Here is a 19,914-nt window from a genome sequence, read left to right on the forward strand (position 1 = left end):
AACGTTGCTCATTAGTTGTAATTGTTGTTTCGAAACAATGCTTTGCAAGTTTTCGCAAGTAATCAAGATCACTTTTTTCACGAATGGAATTGGAAAAATCTCTAAGTTCACGAATTGTGTTAAAACGTTCTACTTTACATGTACAGTTTTGTGAGAATTTCTTTAAACAACGTTGTAACGGTTCATCCAACAATATGAGTTTGGCCAATTTCGTTACATAGACATCCGCACCTGGTTCTAAAGGATCATTTCTCAAGCGGTGAATATCCTCTATTGGAATATTCATTTCTACCAACGTCTGAGAGATTTCTTCCCACAAAGTTTCAAATGTTGAACTGTCGATTTTAGTTACTGTTGCATGAGCATAAACACTATTTCTGTAAAACTTGATTCTTACGATGTTCGCTTTCATTGACCTGTCAGTATCCAGAGGCTTCACATCCCATCCTGCTGATGAAAAGCCACAAATATGCCGGAAGAGAACCGTAAGCAATGTAACATCGAATGTTTTGGAATCTGGCGGGTTGCCAGACGGAGGAAACAGTAAATCCCATTGAGTATTACTGATAATTCGAGCCGGTTTTAAACTTTCAATATAATCTTTTTTTGTAGCCAGTACCCCACGTAGACTAACAGGTGGACAGAATGTATCAAATGTATTTCTCAAAGCCTCAGTTCCTTTGTCAACTAAAAGTCTACTGAGTCTTGTAAAATTTGCTTTTTTTTGCAGTTCATCAAAAGCCATTGCACGGGACCTGTTTAAATACGGTAAGAGAATAGACACCTCGATTAGATAGGTATTCGTGTAGTCATACAAGCGTATAAAGAGAACATCAATCTCCCTCCGATCTGATCTGGCGGATCAAGCTGTCTTAAATTGTTGTCAGAAATTAGTATTGTGAGTTAATATGAAATGGATCAAGGGGGAACGTAAACCAGTAGCTGTAGAAGAAAGCGAAAAAAAGGCCGAAGCAAGTAACCGAGATTCTAGTAAGACTTAGTTCTTAAACAACATTCCTATTCCTCTTGAAAAAAAGTTGCATATTCCAAAAGCCGGAATTTTGCAAACTTGAATTTAGTAAAATCGTTGGCACGTTTATATGAGATAGTTTTATTATGTATGTATGTGTATGTATGGCTGTATGTATGCATGCATGTAACTTTTCAATTTCCAGAAATCCAGGACATAATTACCACAATGCCAGGATTTCGCAATCAAAGATGGCGACCTTGTTAAAATAGAATTATATAAGGCACGAGACAAAATTTGAAATTGAAGCAACTTCTATCTTACATCTTGCAGTTGCGGACTTCGATTTAAGACGGGCAGAAACTCAGTACTTACATGACAATTTTTTCGTGTCTTGAATTTCGGGTTATGTTTTATTTTTTTGCAAATTTCTCAAGCACCGCTTTGCAATTTAAAAGTCGGAAACATGGTGAAAAACGTACAATAGTGGCTAAATTCGTCGGGGATAACGAATATATGAAAATGCACTCCCCCCATTATCGCCAATATTGGCTTTATAGACTCATTTGACTAACTTCATTGTCTTCATTGTGTAAGCTTAGGTCAGGCTGGCTCAAGAAATTATGTGCTTGGATTAATTTTTAATTTCATTCGAAAATATCTTCAGAAGTAGTAAATTTAACAAAAATTTGCAAATGAATTTTGTAAAATAGACAAAGATAATTTTTATTGTCGTATCCATTCAATTTAAAGTTAGTACGGTTTGTGAAGCTTTTGCAAGTTTCGAGTTGGGGTAAGTTGTTGTTGACAAGACCAAAACAGCTTATAGCTGTATCTATATTGGACTAATGTAATGCAGTATTTATTATTGTCAAAACACTTCAGTGTTTTCCTAACACTTTGGCAGCCTACGTACGTCGTCTACTGTCGAGACATGCGACCATTTATAAAATCTAAATTGAGGCTTACATATCGAAAGCCTCTTAGGGTTTCCAGTAGGCTTCTAGCCCAACATCTTTTTTGTTACAAAACTATAGTAATGTGAAAAAAAAACTGATTGTGAATAGTAAAATGGCGTGCGATTTTAAAAAAAACCTGAAGTAACTTGGATGGCTTCTGCCAAGGAAACGTTTACAATGCATTATTGCTAAATCAGCGTATATGGTGAGATATTTTGAGGACTCTCCTAAAACATTAAAGCAATACTTTCAACATTCTAATAACTTACGCTTTATGATCGCAATACTAATGATTACACTTGCTGAACTCAAGAACTGCAGTGATTACAGTGGAATTTTGACATAATTTGTCACGAATCGTCGCAATTCACATGTCGTAATTCGTTGTTTTACGAAATCCCACCTATGAAAACCGAAAAGCGTATTTGGGGCATTCCATTTTTTTTGTAATGGCAAAATTATTCAATACGCCAACACCACAGCCATGTACTTGCGAAGCACTTTATACATGCACATCAGTCTGATAAAAAAATTGAAGATTGGCAATGTCTTGAATGAATTGAATGAACGAGAAACAGTTTCTCTTCATCGTAACGAGGGACCAATCATCAACGAAGACCCTTATTCCTAGTCACATGACACGTCACCGCAAACAAATAAAGATGCTTGAAGAGATCGAAAGATGCAAAGTTTATTCAATACGCGCTGTTCTGCACCTACATACACATACAACCGACCGTGTCTACTTTACTATCTTGATGATAAGTAATTTATAATCACAAACGTACCACTTCAAAATTTAGAATGAGATAATTTATCTACATGGCCAAAATATCACAAATAATTACACCTAAATCAAAATGCAAATGCGCGCAGAAATGTAGTTTTGCGTAGGAATACATTTGATTAATTTAAAACCTCGTCCACCGATTAATGTCATGAGATGGATTACATTTTTGCGGGTTATTATAAAATGCGCAGCATGATCAAAATTTACACGGATATTTTTGTAAACGAATCCTACTGTGAAGTGAGTGAACTGAGTCTTAAAAATGACGACCATGCAGCAGCGCAGTCTAAAAATGTAAAGTAAAAAGAGAATCTCGAATAAACAAAACATTTTGAAAATACAACATGCATGTATAATTCAAGACAAGATGCAAATTAAAATGGTAAATTTTCGACTTTCATTCAATTTTCGACAAGTCATCTTCCGACAGAATAAATGAGGAACAAAAACCCCACTAATCTCGAAATCCACGGCCAGCCGCACAATTTAAAAGAGTTAAGTTAAACCTCGATTAAACAAAGAATTTCGAGAATACGCAAGTCAATTAAAGGCTGTAAACTTCCTCTTTGATTCAAAGTCACCTTCAGAGTTCAGACAGAATGAATGGAGAACAACACTGGAGAGTCCATGCGATTACAACAAGCACATTCTCATACATATTGACTATTGTGTTTAGATTAGTGAGTTTTAAATACAAACATGACATAAAACCTGGGGCCGGTTGTTCAAAAGGCGTTTAGTTTAAACGGTGGATAAGTTCAAAATAGAAAGCAGAACTATATATTTATTGAACAACTGAGCTGAAATATTTCGATGTAAATAGCTTAATTGTCAATGGAAGTACATATTAAATGCGTAAGATGCAGATGTAGTCATTTACAAGATGCATGAGAGTAATTTTAAACTTTGGCTTATCCATGCATGCACCGTTCAAGCTAAACGCCTTTCGAACAACCGGCGCCTGGTGCGCACGTGCAGTCTTCATGCAATATAAAGCTTTTGAACATAAACAATACAGTTCATACTCATTTAGACGCCTTGCGAACCAAAATTTTGTTCGATCGTGACATTCAGAAGCACATCGTACTTTAAGAAGTATAGAAGTTCAATTTTTCAAAAATGTAAATAAACCGCATGATACGTACGTAGCAGCGATATTATTAAAATAGGACCAGAATCTACATGTATTAAATATATTCTTACCCCAATTAAATCTAAACTTAATGAAACATCATCAAAAGAACGGTTTTTTGTTCCCTTGGAGGAATTGCTGTATCATGCGAGCGAAATCGAATCGCGCATCGGAAAATTAGTCAAAGATTTCGAGCTGTGCACCACAACTCTTGGGAGACAAAACTGTGACGTAGATAAGTACGGTCACATACACTTTTCAAATAATAGTATATTTCGCCCCTAAACACACTTGCGACGACGAAAGATAATAAAAAGAATATTAATTAAAAAAAACAAAAAAACAAAACAATTCCGAGGCGAATTTTGAACTCCATCGCTGACGCCGGAGTAACAAGACGCCTGTTCTTGCGTTTAATAATTCCGGTGTGCCGCGCACGTGCCAGTCTTCAATATAAAGCTCCTGAACTTAAACAATACAGTTCGTACTCATTTTGATGACTTGCGAGCCTAAATGTTTTTCGACATTCAGAAGCTCGTCGTACTTTAAAAAGTAAGATTATATTAAAGTTATACCCATGCAACAACGGGCGATTTTAAAACGATTGAAAAACACTAACCGGCAGTAGCGTAGCCAGCCTGACGATTTGTCCCGCTATGCTAATATTTTAGTGTTTATTGACTGTGAAAACAATGAAATTCTAAGGAAAGGAATAATTATAATAACACGAAATTTACATAGCGGGACAAATTCGTCAGGCTGGCTACGCCACTGCTAACCGGTGGAATGGATAGCGCTATATTCGGCTGTTTCTAGCTTTCGTACAACCGGCCCCTGGTTCCTCAACTGCACGAAATCCTCTTTCTCTGTCTTCTTGGGAGATAAGTTTTCTACGTAATCTTTCTGCTATGTTCTACACTTTTAGTGATTGCAAGTTGAACACGGTTTAAATACACTCATACTAACGATTATTTTCCCCATACAGTATAACTGCATAAGGATTAATTGCATTGAAAGCACTCATTAATTGCTTGTGACATGCAAATGCTACAAGGGACCCTAAGCATAAAGGACGGGAACACGACGACAGCAGCTATCAATACAATGCTTCATTCAAAAGAACTGATGAATTATTAACATTTTAAATGAAGGATTAAGAGCTATTTTCAATTCCCAGAGGTGCTTATCTATTGCGCTTTTCTCATTCATGTTCTTGCATATTTAAGTGGTTGCGGTTTTTTTGATACACCCTGTACATAGGACGTAATAAACGACGTTTTGTCGTTGTAAACAGAACGTAGATCACGTCTAAAGCTCCCATAGGTATTTAAAAGTCATTTTTGCTGAACTGTGGTGCAAACCCAAACAATATTAATATTCTTGCATGTTTAAGTGGTTGTGCTTTTTTTTGAGACACCCTGTAGAACGTCTACATTTCAGGACCCAGTGAGCGCTACGTCGAATTAGGCTCAATAGAATTTTCCCTAAACGTGTACACAATATCTTCAACGTCTTATATCTCGATAAATTGGTACAGTTGATGATATCGAACAACGCTTTACAACAGATTCCACCTTTGTCTTGAACGACTGCATACACCCTCAGCCGTTCAAGCATTAAATTTTATACGGCGAACGTGAAACACATACGGCAAAGCTGCATTTGCTGCTTCTCTAAATACATCAGAAATAGCCTATTGCTTTCTTACATTACTGCTGAGCATCACAAGTTTTATGCAGAACGTTTGTAATTTAGCGAAATTGCCGCACTTTTAAAGAGAGTGGAGTTAAACACAAACTGGCTTTAAATTAAATGTTGTTTTCTTTGAACACCGTCAACAGTAAAATGAAGCGCAAAATTCCTCCTACCTTTATACTGCACCTCACTTATCATATACGCCTATTTTAGTATGTTTCACAAAATTCTTTATACCATTTTAATCAAAACTATATAACCATGACTCTCCACGACAGTCCATGCAGTTTTGTTTCCATTGCGTAATCTCAAATTTCCAGTGCAAATTTCTCACCAGTGTTTCCATTTTTCCAAAACGTCATTTCCCTTTCTCTCTTTTTACCATTTAATCGCCTATTTTAGGAAAGGCTGCCCCCATCCGACCGAGATTTCCGACACTGGCGGGTGGTCAAAATTTAAAACAAATAAATGAAATTTCGGCAAAAAATATGTTGGTATATTTCCATCGCTCATGGAAGGAAACTTGGTGGTCATTTCATTATAAGGAAACAAGGAGGAATTTCGTTTTGAACAAATCTGCATGTTTGTTTACATTTTTCAGGCAGAGCCAATCAGAATCCTAAATACTTAATACCGGAAGTGAGTAGTCATGATTTATGCATTCTGATTGGCTTACTGAAAATGTAAACAAACATGCTGATTGGTCTAAAACGAAATTCACCCTTGTTTTATAAGGATAAACAACCGAGGTACTGGTTTGGTTTCCTTGGCAACATCGAAATGGATATTAATCTATTCGGACATGCAGTTTATTTCTAGTTTTTACTTGATGTTGTCTACTCTGTAGCAAATAATCGAAGGAAAATTTCAATAGGTTCGATACTGGCCAAGTACCGGGGTTGGTTTCATCTGAATTTCGCGTTTACATGACAAACATTAAAGAAACCGAACCCGCAATGTTACAGTTTTATAAGGCTGTTTGATACTCATATGTAAATATTGCATTCGGAAATTGAGGTGTTTAGTTATATCACAGTTTGCCTGAACGTTTGATGTACGAGAAACGCCCATTTCTTGGTGTGGAAATTTTGCCTAGAGCATTTGAATAAAAACTTATCGATTATATTTGGTTTCGCCGGAATAATCAAAATTTTGTTCGTTTGTCAAATATTTGTTTATTTGTTTGTCAAATAACATGAAGTATTTACATGCTATTCACCGCTGTTATTGATTTTGAACAAGACTGTGGACTCGTATTTACAAAAATTGACAGTGTTTTGATCTAAAATATTGGAAAAAATGCAATAAAAAAGATTCACATTGGATGGCTAACTACTTTTTAACGACTTTTTAACTACGTTTTCATACAACCGGCCCCTGTATTATATTATATACTACTATTATGCAAGATGATTCCAATCCTATTGGTAAGGTAATCAAGAACTGAGGCCAGTTGTTCGAAAGGTGGATAAAGTTATCCACTGGATAGTGGTTATTTGAAACGTTAAAATAATCCTTATCATTTAACATGGCCAAGATTAAACTTCACAATTTTGAAGTTAAAATTCTTTCTAACGATTATAAATTAATTAAGTACCGTTTCGTTTTTCAAAACTTTTTACGACGGTTGAAAAAGCCACTATCCAGTGAATAACTTTATCAACCTTTCGAAAAACCTGATCCAGATCCTCACTTCCAGCACGTTGACGAGGAGCAGGGGTGGATCCAGCACTAGTGCAATAATTTGCATGACACAAGAAAACTGCTCAAAATAGCCATTTTGTTTTGTAATGCAAATTAGTGCACTAGTGCTGGATCCACCCCTGACGAGGAGGGAAATATAGACAACTAAAAGGTCTTAGCAATTATCCCGAAGAATATAAAGCTATTTCTTACTTATGTCCGTAATATCGTCATCATGTTATTTACATGTTTAAACTGTCTAAGGGGCTGTTTACATGAGCCCGGTTACCCGAGATTCAACGAAGCGTGAGATGATTTTGAGGTATTGAAATAAGCAAATAACATAATCATGGCAGTCGTATAATCACCACTACAATAGCATGTGCTTGTTTTGTGTCATAAAGACTTATTTCAATACCTCAAAGTCATCTCACGCTTCGTTGAATCTCGGGTAGGAGGGCTCATGTAATCAGCCCCTAAAGCTCGAAATTCAATCGTTATCACTTATTTAGCGAGATGCATCGTATGTACATGCATGGCAAGGAATAATAAATAAAACATTATATAAAACATTAAAATGGTGTAAAGAATGATATAATCAGGGAGAATCCCGCATTATATCATCACTATCATCAGTATCATCACTATCGCTATCATAAGTATCATCATTATCAATTTTGCAGTCTACAACATGGTCTTGGTATATTTGATAATCTTGAAACGATGCTTGACAATCTGGGCATATGAATAATCCGACTGAATCAGCAGTTTTAAATTTCCTCTGTTTTTTTTTCATTTTAGTCTGAACAGCGCATTGTATAGAATGGTTTAGATGTGTTTGCCAGTCTGGAAAATATGCTTGACAATGTTTGCATATAAATCTAGTTTTAGATTTCGACTGTTTTTCTTGCTTTTTAGTATTAGAGCCATCAGGACACTTCCAAATCATATCACTTGGATCAAGATCGCCGCCTGTAACATGTTCTAGATGCGTTTCCCAATCTTGAAAAGTTGCGTCACAACGTTTGCATTTGAATTTTCCGACTGAATCAGTAGTTTCAGTTTTCGTCTGTTTTCTTTCCTTTTTAGCCTCAAAGTCTTTAGGACACTTCATCACATGATCCTGAAGTGCGTCCGAATCAGGGAAAGTCCTGTGACATTTTTTGCAAACCTTTTTTTTGCTCGACTTAGTTTTTTTAGCTTTACGCTGTTGTGTTTGTGTTTTAGTATTCGAATCATCAAGGCATTCCATGACATGAACTTGAAGTGTGTCCACATCTGAAAAAGACCCTTGACAAACTGGACAGATATTTTTTCCGACGGACTCAGTAGAATCAGATTCTAAACATTCATTGACATGTGCCTGCAACTTACTAACATTGGTGAAAAATAGACCACATATCGGGCAACAACCGTCCTGACAACTTGTATCGTTTTTAGGTTGGGATTTATTGGTGTATTTTCGAGCTGTAGGCGGGCCTCGTGGTTCCTGGTAACTATAAAAAAAATCATGCACAGAACTGCGACCGTTTCCAGTTGAAATCACCACGTGATTAGTAGCTTCACTTGCTCCCTCTTTTGAAGAATCAATATTAACAAATACAAAATCATTTCTCAAATTTCTATTTTCATCCTTAGCGTCCAGCTTTGTGTGGACTTCTGAATTCAAATCAGCTTGGAAGACGTCCAGCTAAAAAAGAGCGTTGTTTAGCCACATAAACAGGTGACGGGCAGCCGTTACCTGCGAGCAGGCAGCCTTTCAAAACTATATTTTTTAATACCAAAAGCCCGTTTTCCACTAGGCGAATTTATTCGCGCAAACTGATAAAAAGTAGAAAACTGTTATTTTTACGCATCTGATGTTTTCGCGAACCAATCACATCACCGGTTTTAGACATTGCTTTGCGCCGCGCGAATAAAATTCGCCTAGTGGAAAATGGGCCTGAGGATGATGCCTTTTTAGGGGCTGATTACATGAGCCCTGTTACCCGAGATTCAACGAAGCGTGAGATGACTTTGAGGTATTGAAATAAGTCTTTATGACACCAAACAAGCACATGCTATTGTTGCGGTGATTATATGACTGCCAGGATCATGTTATTTGCTCATTTCAATACCTCAAAGTCCTCTCACGCTTCGTTGAATCTCGGGTAACCAGGCTCATGTAAACAGCCCCTTAATTATTCGAGACTGGATAATAGAATCACCAAAATACATTCCAGAAATTGTGAGAACCTGAAACAATTGAAATGTTGACAAAATAATACACCAGCAATTCATTATTCAAAAACAGCTGTTCATTTGTTGGAAAACTGATGAACTTTATATAAATGATTAAATCTGTGATTAAATTGACCAATTGACGCTTCGCTTCTATTAACTGTGGCTTCACTGACTGATTGACAAATAGGAATAAGCATGCCATTAAACAGGAATTTGAACAATTTTGATGAAAATGAATTTATCACCCAACCACTTATAACCCAAACCCACTCACCGAAAAATCGCTGATAAGTACGTGGGCACCTACAAATGCGATATTCATCTGTCATGTGCACATGCAGATACGAGATTCATTGCAGTTTTCCACACCAATGACACGAAAATTATTTGCACACTTTTAAACAAACGGAGTACAAAAAGGTAATACAGCGAATAATATTAGCTACTTACGTCATTTTGGCTATCAGAGTCAGCAACAATTTTTTGAACGCCGCGTAATTTTGTCTCGGCAATTCCCGGCCTGCTCGTCACCAAAAGCTTAACATACTCGGGAAGAACCGGAAAGTAATCAGCAATCAAATCCACGATTTCAGTCTTATCATCTGCGGCACCTTCATGCAAGCCATCGATTACCACTAAACATGATTCGTCGAAATCCAATTCATCCAACGGATTTTGCAGGTATACTCGAAAGGCATCTTTTAGGCTTTGGACGTGGTGAGGTCGCTTTAACTGATCAAGAAGCTTCTCTTTAAAATCCGGGACGTTCTCACACATTTGACTTGCGAGGGACTGCAGCATCATTTTTGGATCTCTAAGATTTGATTCACTGAGATCACAAAAGTGACAAGCAGCTAGCTTTCCATTCTTCCCGAAATTCTCACAGATTTTAGCGGCAAACACGCTTTTACCAAATCCTGGTCCAGCAACAACCAACAATATTCTTGAATCACTATCACTCTTGTGAAACCACTCGTCCACCTGTTTTAATAACCAATCTCTTGTTTCTGCTTGAAAAAACTTTACCTTGCTCTTAATTTCCGCCCTGAAGTTATTCTTTGCAAGATTTCGCAACAAATCTTCGTCGCTAATGATGGGTCGTTGCAGGACGTCTACCGCGTTATTTCGTTGCTCCAAAGTCGACTTACGAAGCTCTTCAGTGATTTGTGTCAAATGATTTACAGAAGATTCAATTCCTCCAAGCAGGGTAATGCACACATCCTCTTGTAATTTCCAGTCTTCAAGTGCTTTCACGAACACTTCTTCTTCAGGTGCTAAAGGACATAATTTTAAATCGTCTACATCATCTTGAGGAATGCCCAAATCTACCAACGCCTGGGAAATTTTCGTCCATAAAGATTCAAATGTTGGACCGTCGATTTTAGTTGTTGTTACATGTGCGTAAACATCGTTTCTTAACCACTTGATTCTTGCGATATTTGCTTGCGTTGACCTATCAGTATCCGGAGGCATTACACCCCATCCTGTTGATGGAAAACCACAAATGTTCCGGAATAGAACTGTAAGTAATGTGACATCAAAGGTTTTGGAATCTGGCGGGTTCCCAGACGGAGGAAACAGTAAATCCCACTGGGAATTATTAATAATTCGAGGTTTTATTCTTTGAAGAGTTGTTTTGTTTGCAGCCAGAACTCCGGGTAGACTAACAGGTGGATGGATGGTATCAAAAGTATTTCTCAAAGCGTCAGTTCCTTTGTCAACCAAAAGTCTACTAAGTCTTGTAAAATTTGCTTTTTCTTGCAAATCGATCGAAGCCATCTTGTGTATGATGTCCAGGTATTGTCCACGGGAACGAATAGATATCTGGGATCATCTGGAACAAAATAAGCGGGAACAGACTTTTAATATTAAATTAAATAATAAGTTTTCATTACAGCCGGATTAAAGTATAGATTAAGAATCAGTGATATGAGAGCCTCTCACACCACTAAATCATAATCACTGAGAGAAAAGGCCTAAACCACTGTTTACAAGCAAAGAATGAAGGAAAAAACATTTCATTTTTCTATAAAAAATGATAAAATGTCTTATAAAACATAAAGTGCAAAATTATACAGTAGTTTACAGGAAGCTAGCCAGGTTTTCCATAATTTCTTAGAAGAGTAAGCTTAATTAAACGGTGCATATTCATACATTCGACTTATGCCTGACTGATTTCTTTTGGAAGCTATTGTTCCACTATGTAAAAATGAATTAATATGGAATTACCATAATATATGGAATTACCACCCTTCCATTTTAGCAGGCTACCTAGCTAGGACCCTGAGAATTCCTGTCTGACGTACCATCAAATAGTTGAATCAAGATTTTCAATTCACTTGATATAATTTGCATTTAAGTGCCATTTGTTAAACAGTAAAGAGTCACAGGGACTAGAAGCTTCATTGGGGGGGGGCGTAGATTCATATATTCATCTTCCGACTGAGCTCTTTTGATGGAAATTGTTTTTACACTTGGTTCTCCCCCCCCCCCAAATTTAAGCTTCCCTTCAAGTCTAATATACAAATTTAGCTTGATAAGGTGTTTCACAATTCACAGTAAATTAATCAAAGACATCATTAAATGGTGGCCGGTATGTGTTTACCTAAAGTTAGTTACATTTTAATAGGTGTGGCCTGTCAAGCCCAGCACCTGAAGCATTGCCCTAATACCCATCATGTTCACTGTATCTGGCAATTACTGAGATATCCTCCAATGATGAGACTGGTACTGAGAAAATACTAAGAATTATGAATAAGGAATTAACAGTTTAGTTCAAATATGTTCTTCTTAACTATAAACAGTCATCACATTTGGCCAATTTAATTGAATTTAAAGCTTTATTTTTTACCAATAAGAAATTTGACCAGTTTCTATTTTTGTGACTGCATGCAAGAGCTGAGAAAATTACTGAGAATTGTGAATGAGGAATTAACAATGTTTAGTTAAAATATGCCTTTTCTTATTTACAAAAGGCTTAATTAGGAAACAGTGATTAGGTTTAGCCAATTTAGTTGAATTTGAAGCTGCATTTTTACCAATAACAAATTTGACCAACATTTCATTATTGTGAATTATTGGGAGGGGGTTGGGGACAAATCCCTCCATATCCTACTGATCACCATGCTCCTGCCTGGCATTGACCTGGCCCTTGGTTGTGCTCTTGGCCTGTACTTGACTCTAATTTCCCTGACATGAAAAAGTTTATAGCTAATATACAATATTTCTTTCAAATGGAAACATTAAACTATGTATGACAAAGGAATGATAGTTTGTAATCTCTTATGCACCATGAAAATTGCCTTTTGAGCAAGTTGACCTAATGATGAGTCAACATCTCACACAACATCTCAGATTTGCTACAAGTACGTGTTCTCACAAAGCTAAATTTCTAGTTCAACCAGGCAAATGGCTGGTCATATTTTACTACCGTCAGCAAATATTTTGAAAGGACAAATCCTCCCTAGTCCCTACATATAACTATAATGAATATTGTAATACAAGTTGTTAATCACTAATTGTATATACATACTGTATACACAATTGTCTAAAGGGAGGCAGGTATGGGGTATTGCGTGCAAATGTCATGCCTTAATTGCCTTTCTATAAAATCTACAGTTGAACATTTGTTGTAATTGGTTTAAGAAACACCATATCGCTTTTGAAGTAAACTTGGAATAGTTTTTTAAAAATATATGGAGTAATTGATGGAGTAACTTTCACTCATGAGAATGATAGATTCCTAATCTAACTTATCTAAAAAGGTAGAGTTTAGATTGTGGAAGGCTTGCTCAGATTGTAGAGCACATGTAATAAATAATAAAGTAGCTAATAAATAATTGTAATAAATATATAACAAAGTAGCTAATAGATCATTGTAATAAATAATAGCTTAAAAGTTATCGTTGAACTATATATAATCATAGAAAAACTTGTAGCAATGACCCTTTAATAACTGAGAATAACTCTGTGTCAATTAATTAATCAGATTTGTTACATAAATAAATAAAATTAATTTTATTTGCCTAATTGGGTTGGGAAATTTTGAAATTCAAATCGGGCATATTCTCATTCAAAATGTTTACTGTTCCCCCAAGAGGAGGGTATCATGTTAGCTGCATGAACAGTATGATGCCTACTGAAATGTTGGTCATTATCATTGAAACTTAATTTGTCATTATCACATATAGTACTTGACTTGCTTATCAAACCCCCGCCCATACAAACCCAATCGAGGTGCAGTTGAACAAAATGGGCTTTTAGGAATTTGAATATAGTTCGCTGTTTGTTTAATGCATGCACCGCGGTCACCAGTGCAGGTTCCTGCTTGACCTAGTATGATGTATGCTCTGCACACTATAGTTAAAAATGAGTTATTTCATGTTGATGATGTCAGCTTTTTAGTACATACATCATCCGGAACTGAACAGTTCTTAGTTGTATAGTTTATACTGATAAAAGAGTAACTGCCTCACAAAACATTACCTATACAGTACATCCACATTTTGTTTAGGGGTTGCCAGTTAATTGCATAACTCCTATGGCAATAACTTTGTGAAATCCACAAATTTTGCTTTCCAAGTTATCCCAAGGCCAAATGCTCCCACTTATTGAATGTTCAAAACATCCATTCAAAACATTCCAATTTCCAACCAAATTAGACCATAACGCGAGGTTGTGATCAGACCTCATTTTGTGCACTTTCTCAACATATGAGGAAACGAAAGTCTGTCTTCATTATAAACGCTAATTCTAGCCGGAAGTTAATTGTTTATATTCCGGTTTGGCAATATTTATCAGTATTCGAGAAAGAATACATGCTTTGGTATATAAGAAGATTCTATATTACAACAGCAATGGAATATTGAAAATTGTAGCTTTAAGATGATTGGTCAAAATCGAATGAATCTATTCTAAAATTCTAAAAATTCAAACCCAAAATATCAGAGCGTTGCCATATAAACAAACCATTTTACATCAAGTTGATTTCGAAGTCAGCCTACTTCATAGACCATAGAACCATACACGTATACATTTTACGAAGTAGATTACGTTTTATGGTGGATGACCTCTACTACTAGGGATATAATTTTTGGTATATATAATCTCGCTCGATGAAGAAAAATTTCAGAGTTGCATAGTTCATGGAAATTTGAGCGGAGCAGTACGTGGAGAAAAATACAACAACTATATAATTATGACTATAATACTATGGACGTATATATCTTTCATGCAAGTCTCATCGGCGTTTTGAAATATTTTCAAAACCGGTGAGAATGTTACCCGCCCAACACAGTCACAGAGATATTGAAACGCACCTTTCTCAAATCGTGATTATCTAAAATCCATCCACCAGCATATTATATGCCGTCAAATTAATTATCTTCCTCACGCTGGGAGACCAGCCTCCACAAATACCAAACATATTTCATGCAAATGCTGTTGAACGGAAATTTGATCAATTACAAAGTAGCTATAGATATTTTGTCTAAACTGGTTTAAACGCAATTCTATCACGGATAATTCACGAAAATATCCTTCTAATACTTCTCGAGCAAAAATCAAGCCGTTAAATAGCTTTTAGAGAAGAAGTTATTCGGTGAGAAATTCAAGATTATGACTGAGCCTATGTGCACACTGCAATGTTTCCGAGCGTTTTCTGTTGTCACATTCGTTTTCATGCAAACGGTTTCAAACACCGTCAATTTACAATAGAAGTTGAAGCTAATTTAATATATCAGGAATATTTTGGGATCGTGTAGACAAGGTCAAGGGCGTCTAAGCAATAAAATAGACAAAACTGATTTTGAAAACGCTTGAAAACGACGCTCGTGTGCACATAACCTGAGTCAGATATGATGGACGACATGGTCATGATTCAAATCGCAAAATCCACGAAGTTATTCATTGAATGAATCCTCTGGGGTAATTAGTATAGTTGGGGTCTGGATTCTGCACAGTAACACTTATGCGGGTTTTCCCTTTAAACCTTCTTTCTCTCCGAGGTAAGTTGCCGGCTTTGGTTTGAAATGATTTGAAGTTAACACGTTCAGACAACTAGGAATACAAACCACCGCATTAATCGCTACTCTGGTTTTCTTAGCATCAAATGTGGTACAACAACTGCCTAAAATAGACAAAACACTTCTCGACGCTTCGATCTGAGGCCTTCGTCTGGAGAGTTCATCAGCAAAACACGTGATAAAAATAAAAACAAAAAAAACCAAAACAAATTGGAATGCATAACGTTGGCAAAGAGACGCCTGCATGATTGCATGTGTGTTAAGAATAGCCCGCAATAAGGAAAGGCTGATCAGCAACGGAAATATATTACAAACAGTTTTGATGTGAACAAATAAATGGAAGTCATATTACTCTGGGCGAATCAGCTTAAATATTTAAATGATATGTTTAGCTAGAGAGTTTTGATATAAATTGATGTTAGCTGCTTACCGTCAATAAGTTAAGAATAATCATTGTATGGAATGACGGCAAAATAACCAAAATAAAGTCTTTGTTTTGTGTACAATGGTACGAAATCATAAAATATTGAATGCCTAATAGTGTTTTGATACTCTTTGGTGTATACCTCCCCCCTAAGTATGTTTACGTGTTCATTTCCGGAACGGTGTTTCGGTGCTTCCGGTTAGAGTCCACCTTTTACTAACGAGTCCAGTCCACCTTTTACTAATCGGGGCTTTATCGGTCCAGTCCACCTTTTACTAATGGGTCCAGTCCACCTTTTACTAACGAGTCCAGTCCACCTTTTACTAATCGGGACTTTATCGGTCCAGACTACCTTTTACTAGTCAAGTTCAGTCCATGTTTTACCATATGCCGCATGACATACACAATTAGAGAAACAACTCTGTTGCTCTCAACCAATCAGCGTTTAGTAATTTTATCATGCTCATGAATGCATGAGCTTATTATATTAAACAAGACGCCCACTCTGGCGTTAGCTTGCGATGCGAATTCTAGGCTGTAGTTACGAACAATATAGCTACGATAGCACCACAATTAGATTGTACTAAGGGTTCGATTACATGGTGCAATTACAGAAGTAGCTGTTGATGTATGGAAATGAGAAATATTGATTCAAAAATGCTGTTTTTCATTTATATTACGTTCTTAGTTTTCATACACCAACAGCCTCTGCGGAGTCGAAATGTCCGCCCAGGCTTAAGGCGGATTTCCACTTACAGCGAAATCGTTCGCTAGCGAAATATTTGCATATTTTCTTTTGAATTTTAACAGCATAAATAAATTAGTGCGACTTGACTGTTTTCAATTCAAAAGAAAATATGCAAATATTTCGCTAGCGAACGATTTCGCTGTAAGTGGAAAATCGCCTTTAGATTGCACCGAGTGCTAAAATAATATTTCGCGCTAATAGACCGCAAGTAGTATTAAATATGTCATGCATGATGATTTATTTGTACGTGGATAATTATATTTAGCTACCAACACCAGATCAGTGACAAACACTAATTATAATCACCCGAAAAAGGAGTTTTAGTCATGAACTACCGTAGTTGTACAGCATACCTTCAGGTTTTGGCGAACAATCTCACCAATAGACCAGATTCACTGTAAATAAACCTTGATTTTGTTGTATGCCAACAAATATATTTGGCCAGCGCGAGTTACAAACTATAGTAATTGTGACGTTACCTTATAGGAAGTTACTTCGTGTGGAGAGTATATACCGCTTCTATTATAGTAATGAGCCCGTTGAACAAACGGCAAACAGCTTCACGATCATAATATATACACTAAGCATATATCGAAATATGTTCACAAGTTTTGGCGTTCAAAAGGCTTAATAAACTTTGAATAGTTATTGCTGTTTTACACATAGTCTAACTGGTGTTAATACGTGGTATACGTGGCCATGCAGTTTTACGATGCTATAAACGTCAATGTAGAGATTCTAATGCCAACGCACATTATTTCCTCTAATGTACCATCACATGCATGCGTAAACAAACGTATCCCACTCCCATAATCCATGCCAAAGATGACAGTTATGTTAATAAATAGAGGAAGTCACACTACTTCACTGAGCTTCAGTGACTTCAGTGATGCTTGTTTTTAAATGATGTATTATACTATACTCTGAATTTAATACACAAAAATACCATGAACTCCAGCAAATACTAGGAATTACTGTACAAATAAATGGTATATAAATATAGAAAGGACTCCGATTGAAGGTCTTTGGTCTGTACAATAAACAACACTATAAACATCAATTGTATTCAGTGCCTAAGCAGAATCTATTCAGTTGTATCGGTTTAACTTTTCCGAGACAAGTTATGCTACAAACTGAATATGAGAATTATAGATCCAAAATTTTACTTTATTCTTCAGCTTTTTTGCAATTAAAATTTTGGACCCCTGTAGTGTTTTTTGACCGAGTGCTATGACCAAGTCTATACAAATAGCACAGCAACTAAATAAGGTAAAGGTACAGAACCAAACAACAACAAATCATGTGAATGCGGATAGAGGCACGCGTTTCAACCAACTTTGGTCATGTCGTCAATGCTCGCTGGCTGAAAGGACATCCGACCAGATAACTGTAAGCCTCCGAACAGACAATTCTATCCATTGTTTGCAAAATGTAAAATCGTGTCGTACAGGGAGCATAGACGTTAGTCTATAGTTAACAAAAAGCCTTTTAAAACGAAGTCCAGTGCAAACGCTTGATGTTTTACAACGACGCATGCGCTCTGTATTACACGCACGCTTGCTAAATGTCTCCCACAAGCTACCCGAAACACAATAGTCACGGTAATATATACGAAGGCGTTACGTATATCTGATGAAAGAATGATGAAAGATCATTAGCGTCGTGTTTTGACTGTGACGGAAGCTACGAAAAACTCCGAAAAACTGACGACTGTATGGTGTGATACTAAATATCCGGGGGGGGGAGGTCAAACAGCTAAAAGATGTAAGACTTTTGGCTGAATAATAATCAGTCGCTTGAATAATAATGAGTTGCTGAATAATAATTATACCCCGTGGCCGAGCGGAGGTCTACTATCTAGAACCCAAAAAATAAAAACAAAAAAAAAAAAAAAATGCCCATTTTAAAGCTTGCTATGCTACGCATCGCAAGCAATTATATACATTATATACCGGAATAACAATAGGTACATTAGATGAAGGGCTTTGAAGTCACGGAAATATGTGAAACGATGCATTTTCCCATCATCTTCGTCTCGTCTTCCGCATTCACTTGCATTCACGATTGTGAAAAATTATCTCAGGAATTAAAAGGTATTTTCTTTCCAAATTCCGATTGAAGATGTTGCCAAGATGTGTTCACTTTGTTACCTTGCTTGCTTTTTTTCTTTCTCTCCAAGGTAAGTTGCCTAACTTGGTTTGAAATGAATTGAAGTTAACACGTCCAGACAGCCAGGAATAGAATCCATCGCATTAATCGCTACTCTGGTTTTAAATCATGAAAGTAATCGAAGATTACCTTTTCTTTGGTTGTTGCATGAATGTAGTCTTTGATTACTTTCATTATTTAAAACCAGAGTATCGATACTTGTAACGCATTAGTTATGTTTTAAAAGAGATGCCAATATCTGGCTAAATTAGTCCGGAAATTAAGATACTTTGCATTGTGTACTAATCCATCAGAGGTATACCTTTTGCGCGCAAGTGAATTGCTTGCCCTTATCATATGTCCGTTTCGACTTGCAAGTTATGTTGTTCATAATATAAATGCGACTACGGGCTGGTTTATACTTAATTGTAATTGTCGTAAACAAGTCATCTTCAGCTATGTTAAATAGTCCAATTTTTAGTCCAATTTGAAATTTCGCTTTATTCTCTGTATACAAATTGTCATTATAATATAACATTTATAGTACGCGCGTGCTGATTGGTCCAGAAGCGTGGGAATTTTCCCGAACTTGACAAGCGAAGCGATGTAATGAGAGCTTGTAATTGATTATAATATTTGTACAAAATATAGCCAGGGAGCAGCGTAGCAGCGTCTTCAAACAACTTAGCATCAAATGTGGTATAACAAATGCCTAAAACAGACAAAACACTTCTCGACGCCTCGATCTGAGGCCTTCGTCAGGAGAGTTCATCAGCAAAACACGTGATAAAAATAGGCCAATAGAAAACAAAAAACCAAAAACAGATTGGAATGCATTACGTTGGCGAAGAGACGCCTGATTGTGGGTTAAGATTAGGCCGCAATAAGGAAAGGCTGATCAGCAACGGAAATATATTGCAAACAGTTTTGATGTGAACAAATAAATGAAAGTCATAATACTCTGGGTGAATCAGCTTAAATGAAAGAGAGTCTTTTATTTATGCCGGAGTGATGAAGTGTGCCAAAACTGTGGATGAGTCGCATTTCTTGTCGTTTACAGCTATCCTTAGTACCGGAAATGGGAGAGAGGGCTCTAATTCTCATGTCCATGACACAATG

General features: G+C 36.5%; 1 protein-coding gene across 2 annotated transcripts; it reads right to left on the bottom strand.

The window, feature by feature from the left end:
• Positions 1-7,629: 7,629 nt before the first annotated feature.
• Positions 7,630-14,834, bottom strand: LOC114535045. Of its 2 annotated transcripts, none has more exons than XM_028556418.1 (3): positions 14,771-14,834; positions 9,903-11,286; positions 7,630-8,919 (listed from the first exon to the last, which is right to left on the bottom strand). In XM_028556418.1, exons 2-3 carry the CDS (start codon positions 11,229-11,231, stop codon positions 7,828-7,830), a joined length of 2,421 nt encoding a protein of 806 aa, XP_028412219.1. In that variant the 5' UTR covers positions 11,232-11,286; positions 14,771-14,834; the 3' UTR covers positions 7,630-7,827. The 2 variants fall into 2 exon arrangements, with proteins under 2 accessions (XP_028412219.1, XP_028412220.1); XM_028556419.1 differs by lacking the exon at positions 14,771-14,834 and adding an exon at positions 13,938-14,157.
• Between the last annotated feature and the right edge of the window lie 5,080 nt (positions 14,835-19,914).

Source organism: Dendronephthya gigantea, unplaced genomic scaffold (assembly GCF_004324835.1).
Source record: "Dendronephthya gigantea isolate DGI-Jeju-01 unplaced genomic scaffold, DenGig_1.0 000109F, whole genome shotgun sequence".
In the NCBI taxonomy this organism is placed as follows: Eukaryota; Metazoa; Cnidaria; class Anthozoa; order Malacalcyonacea; family Nephtheidae; genus Dendronephthya; species Dendronephthya gigantea.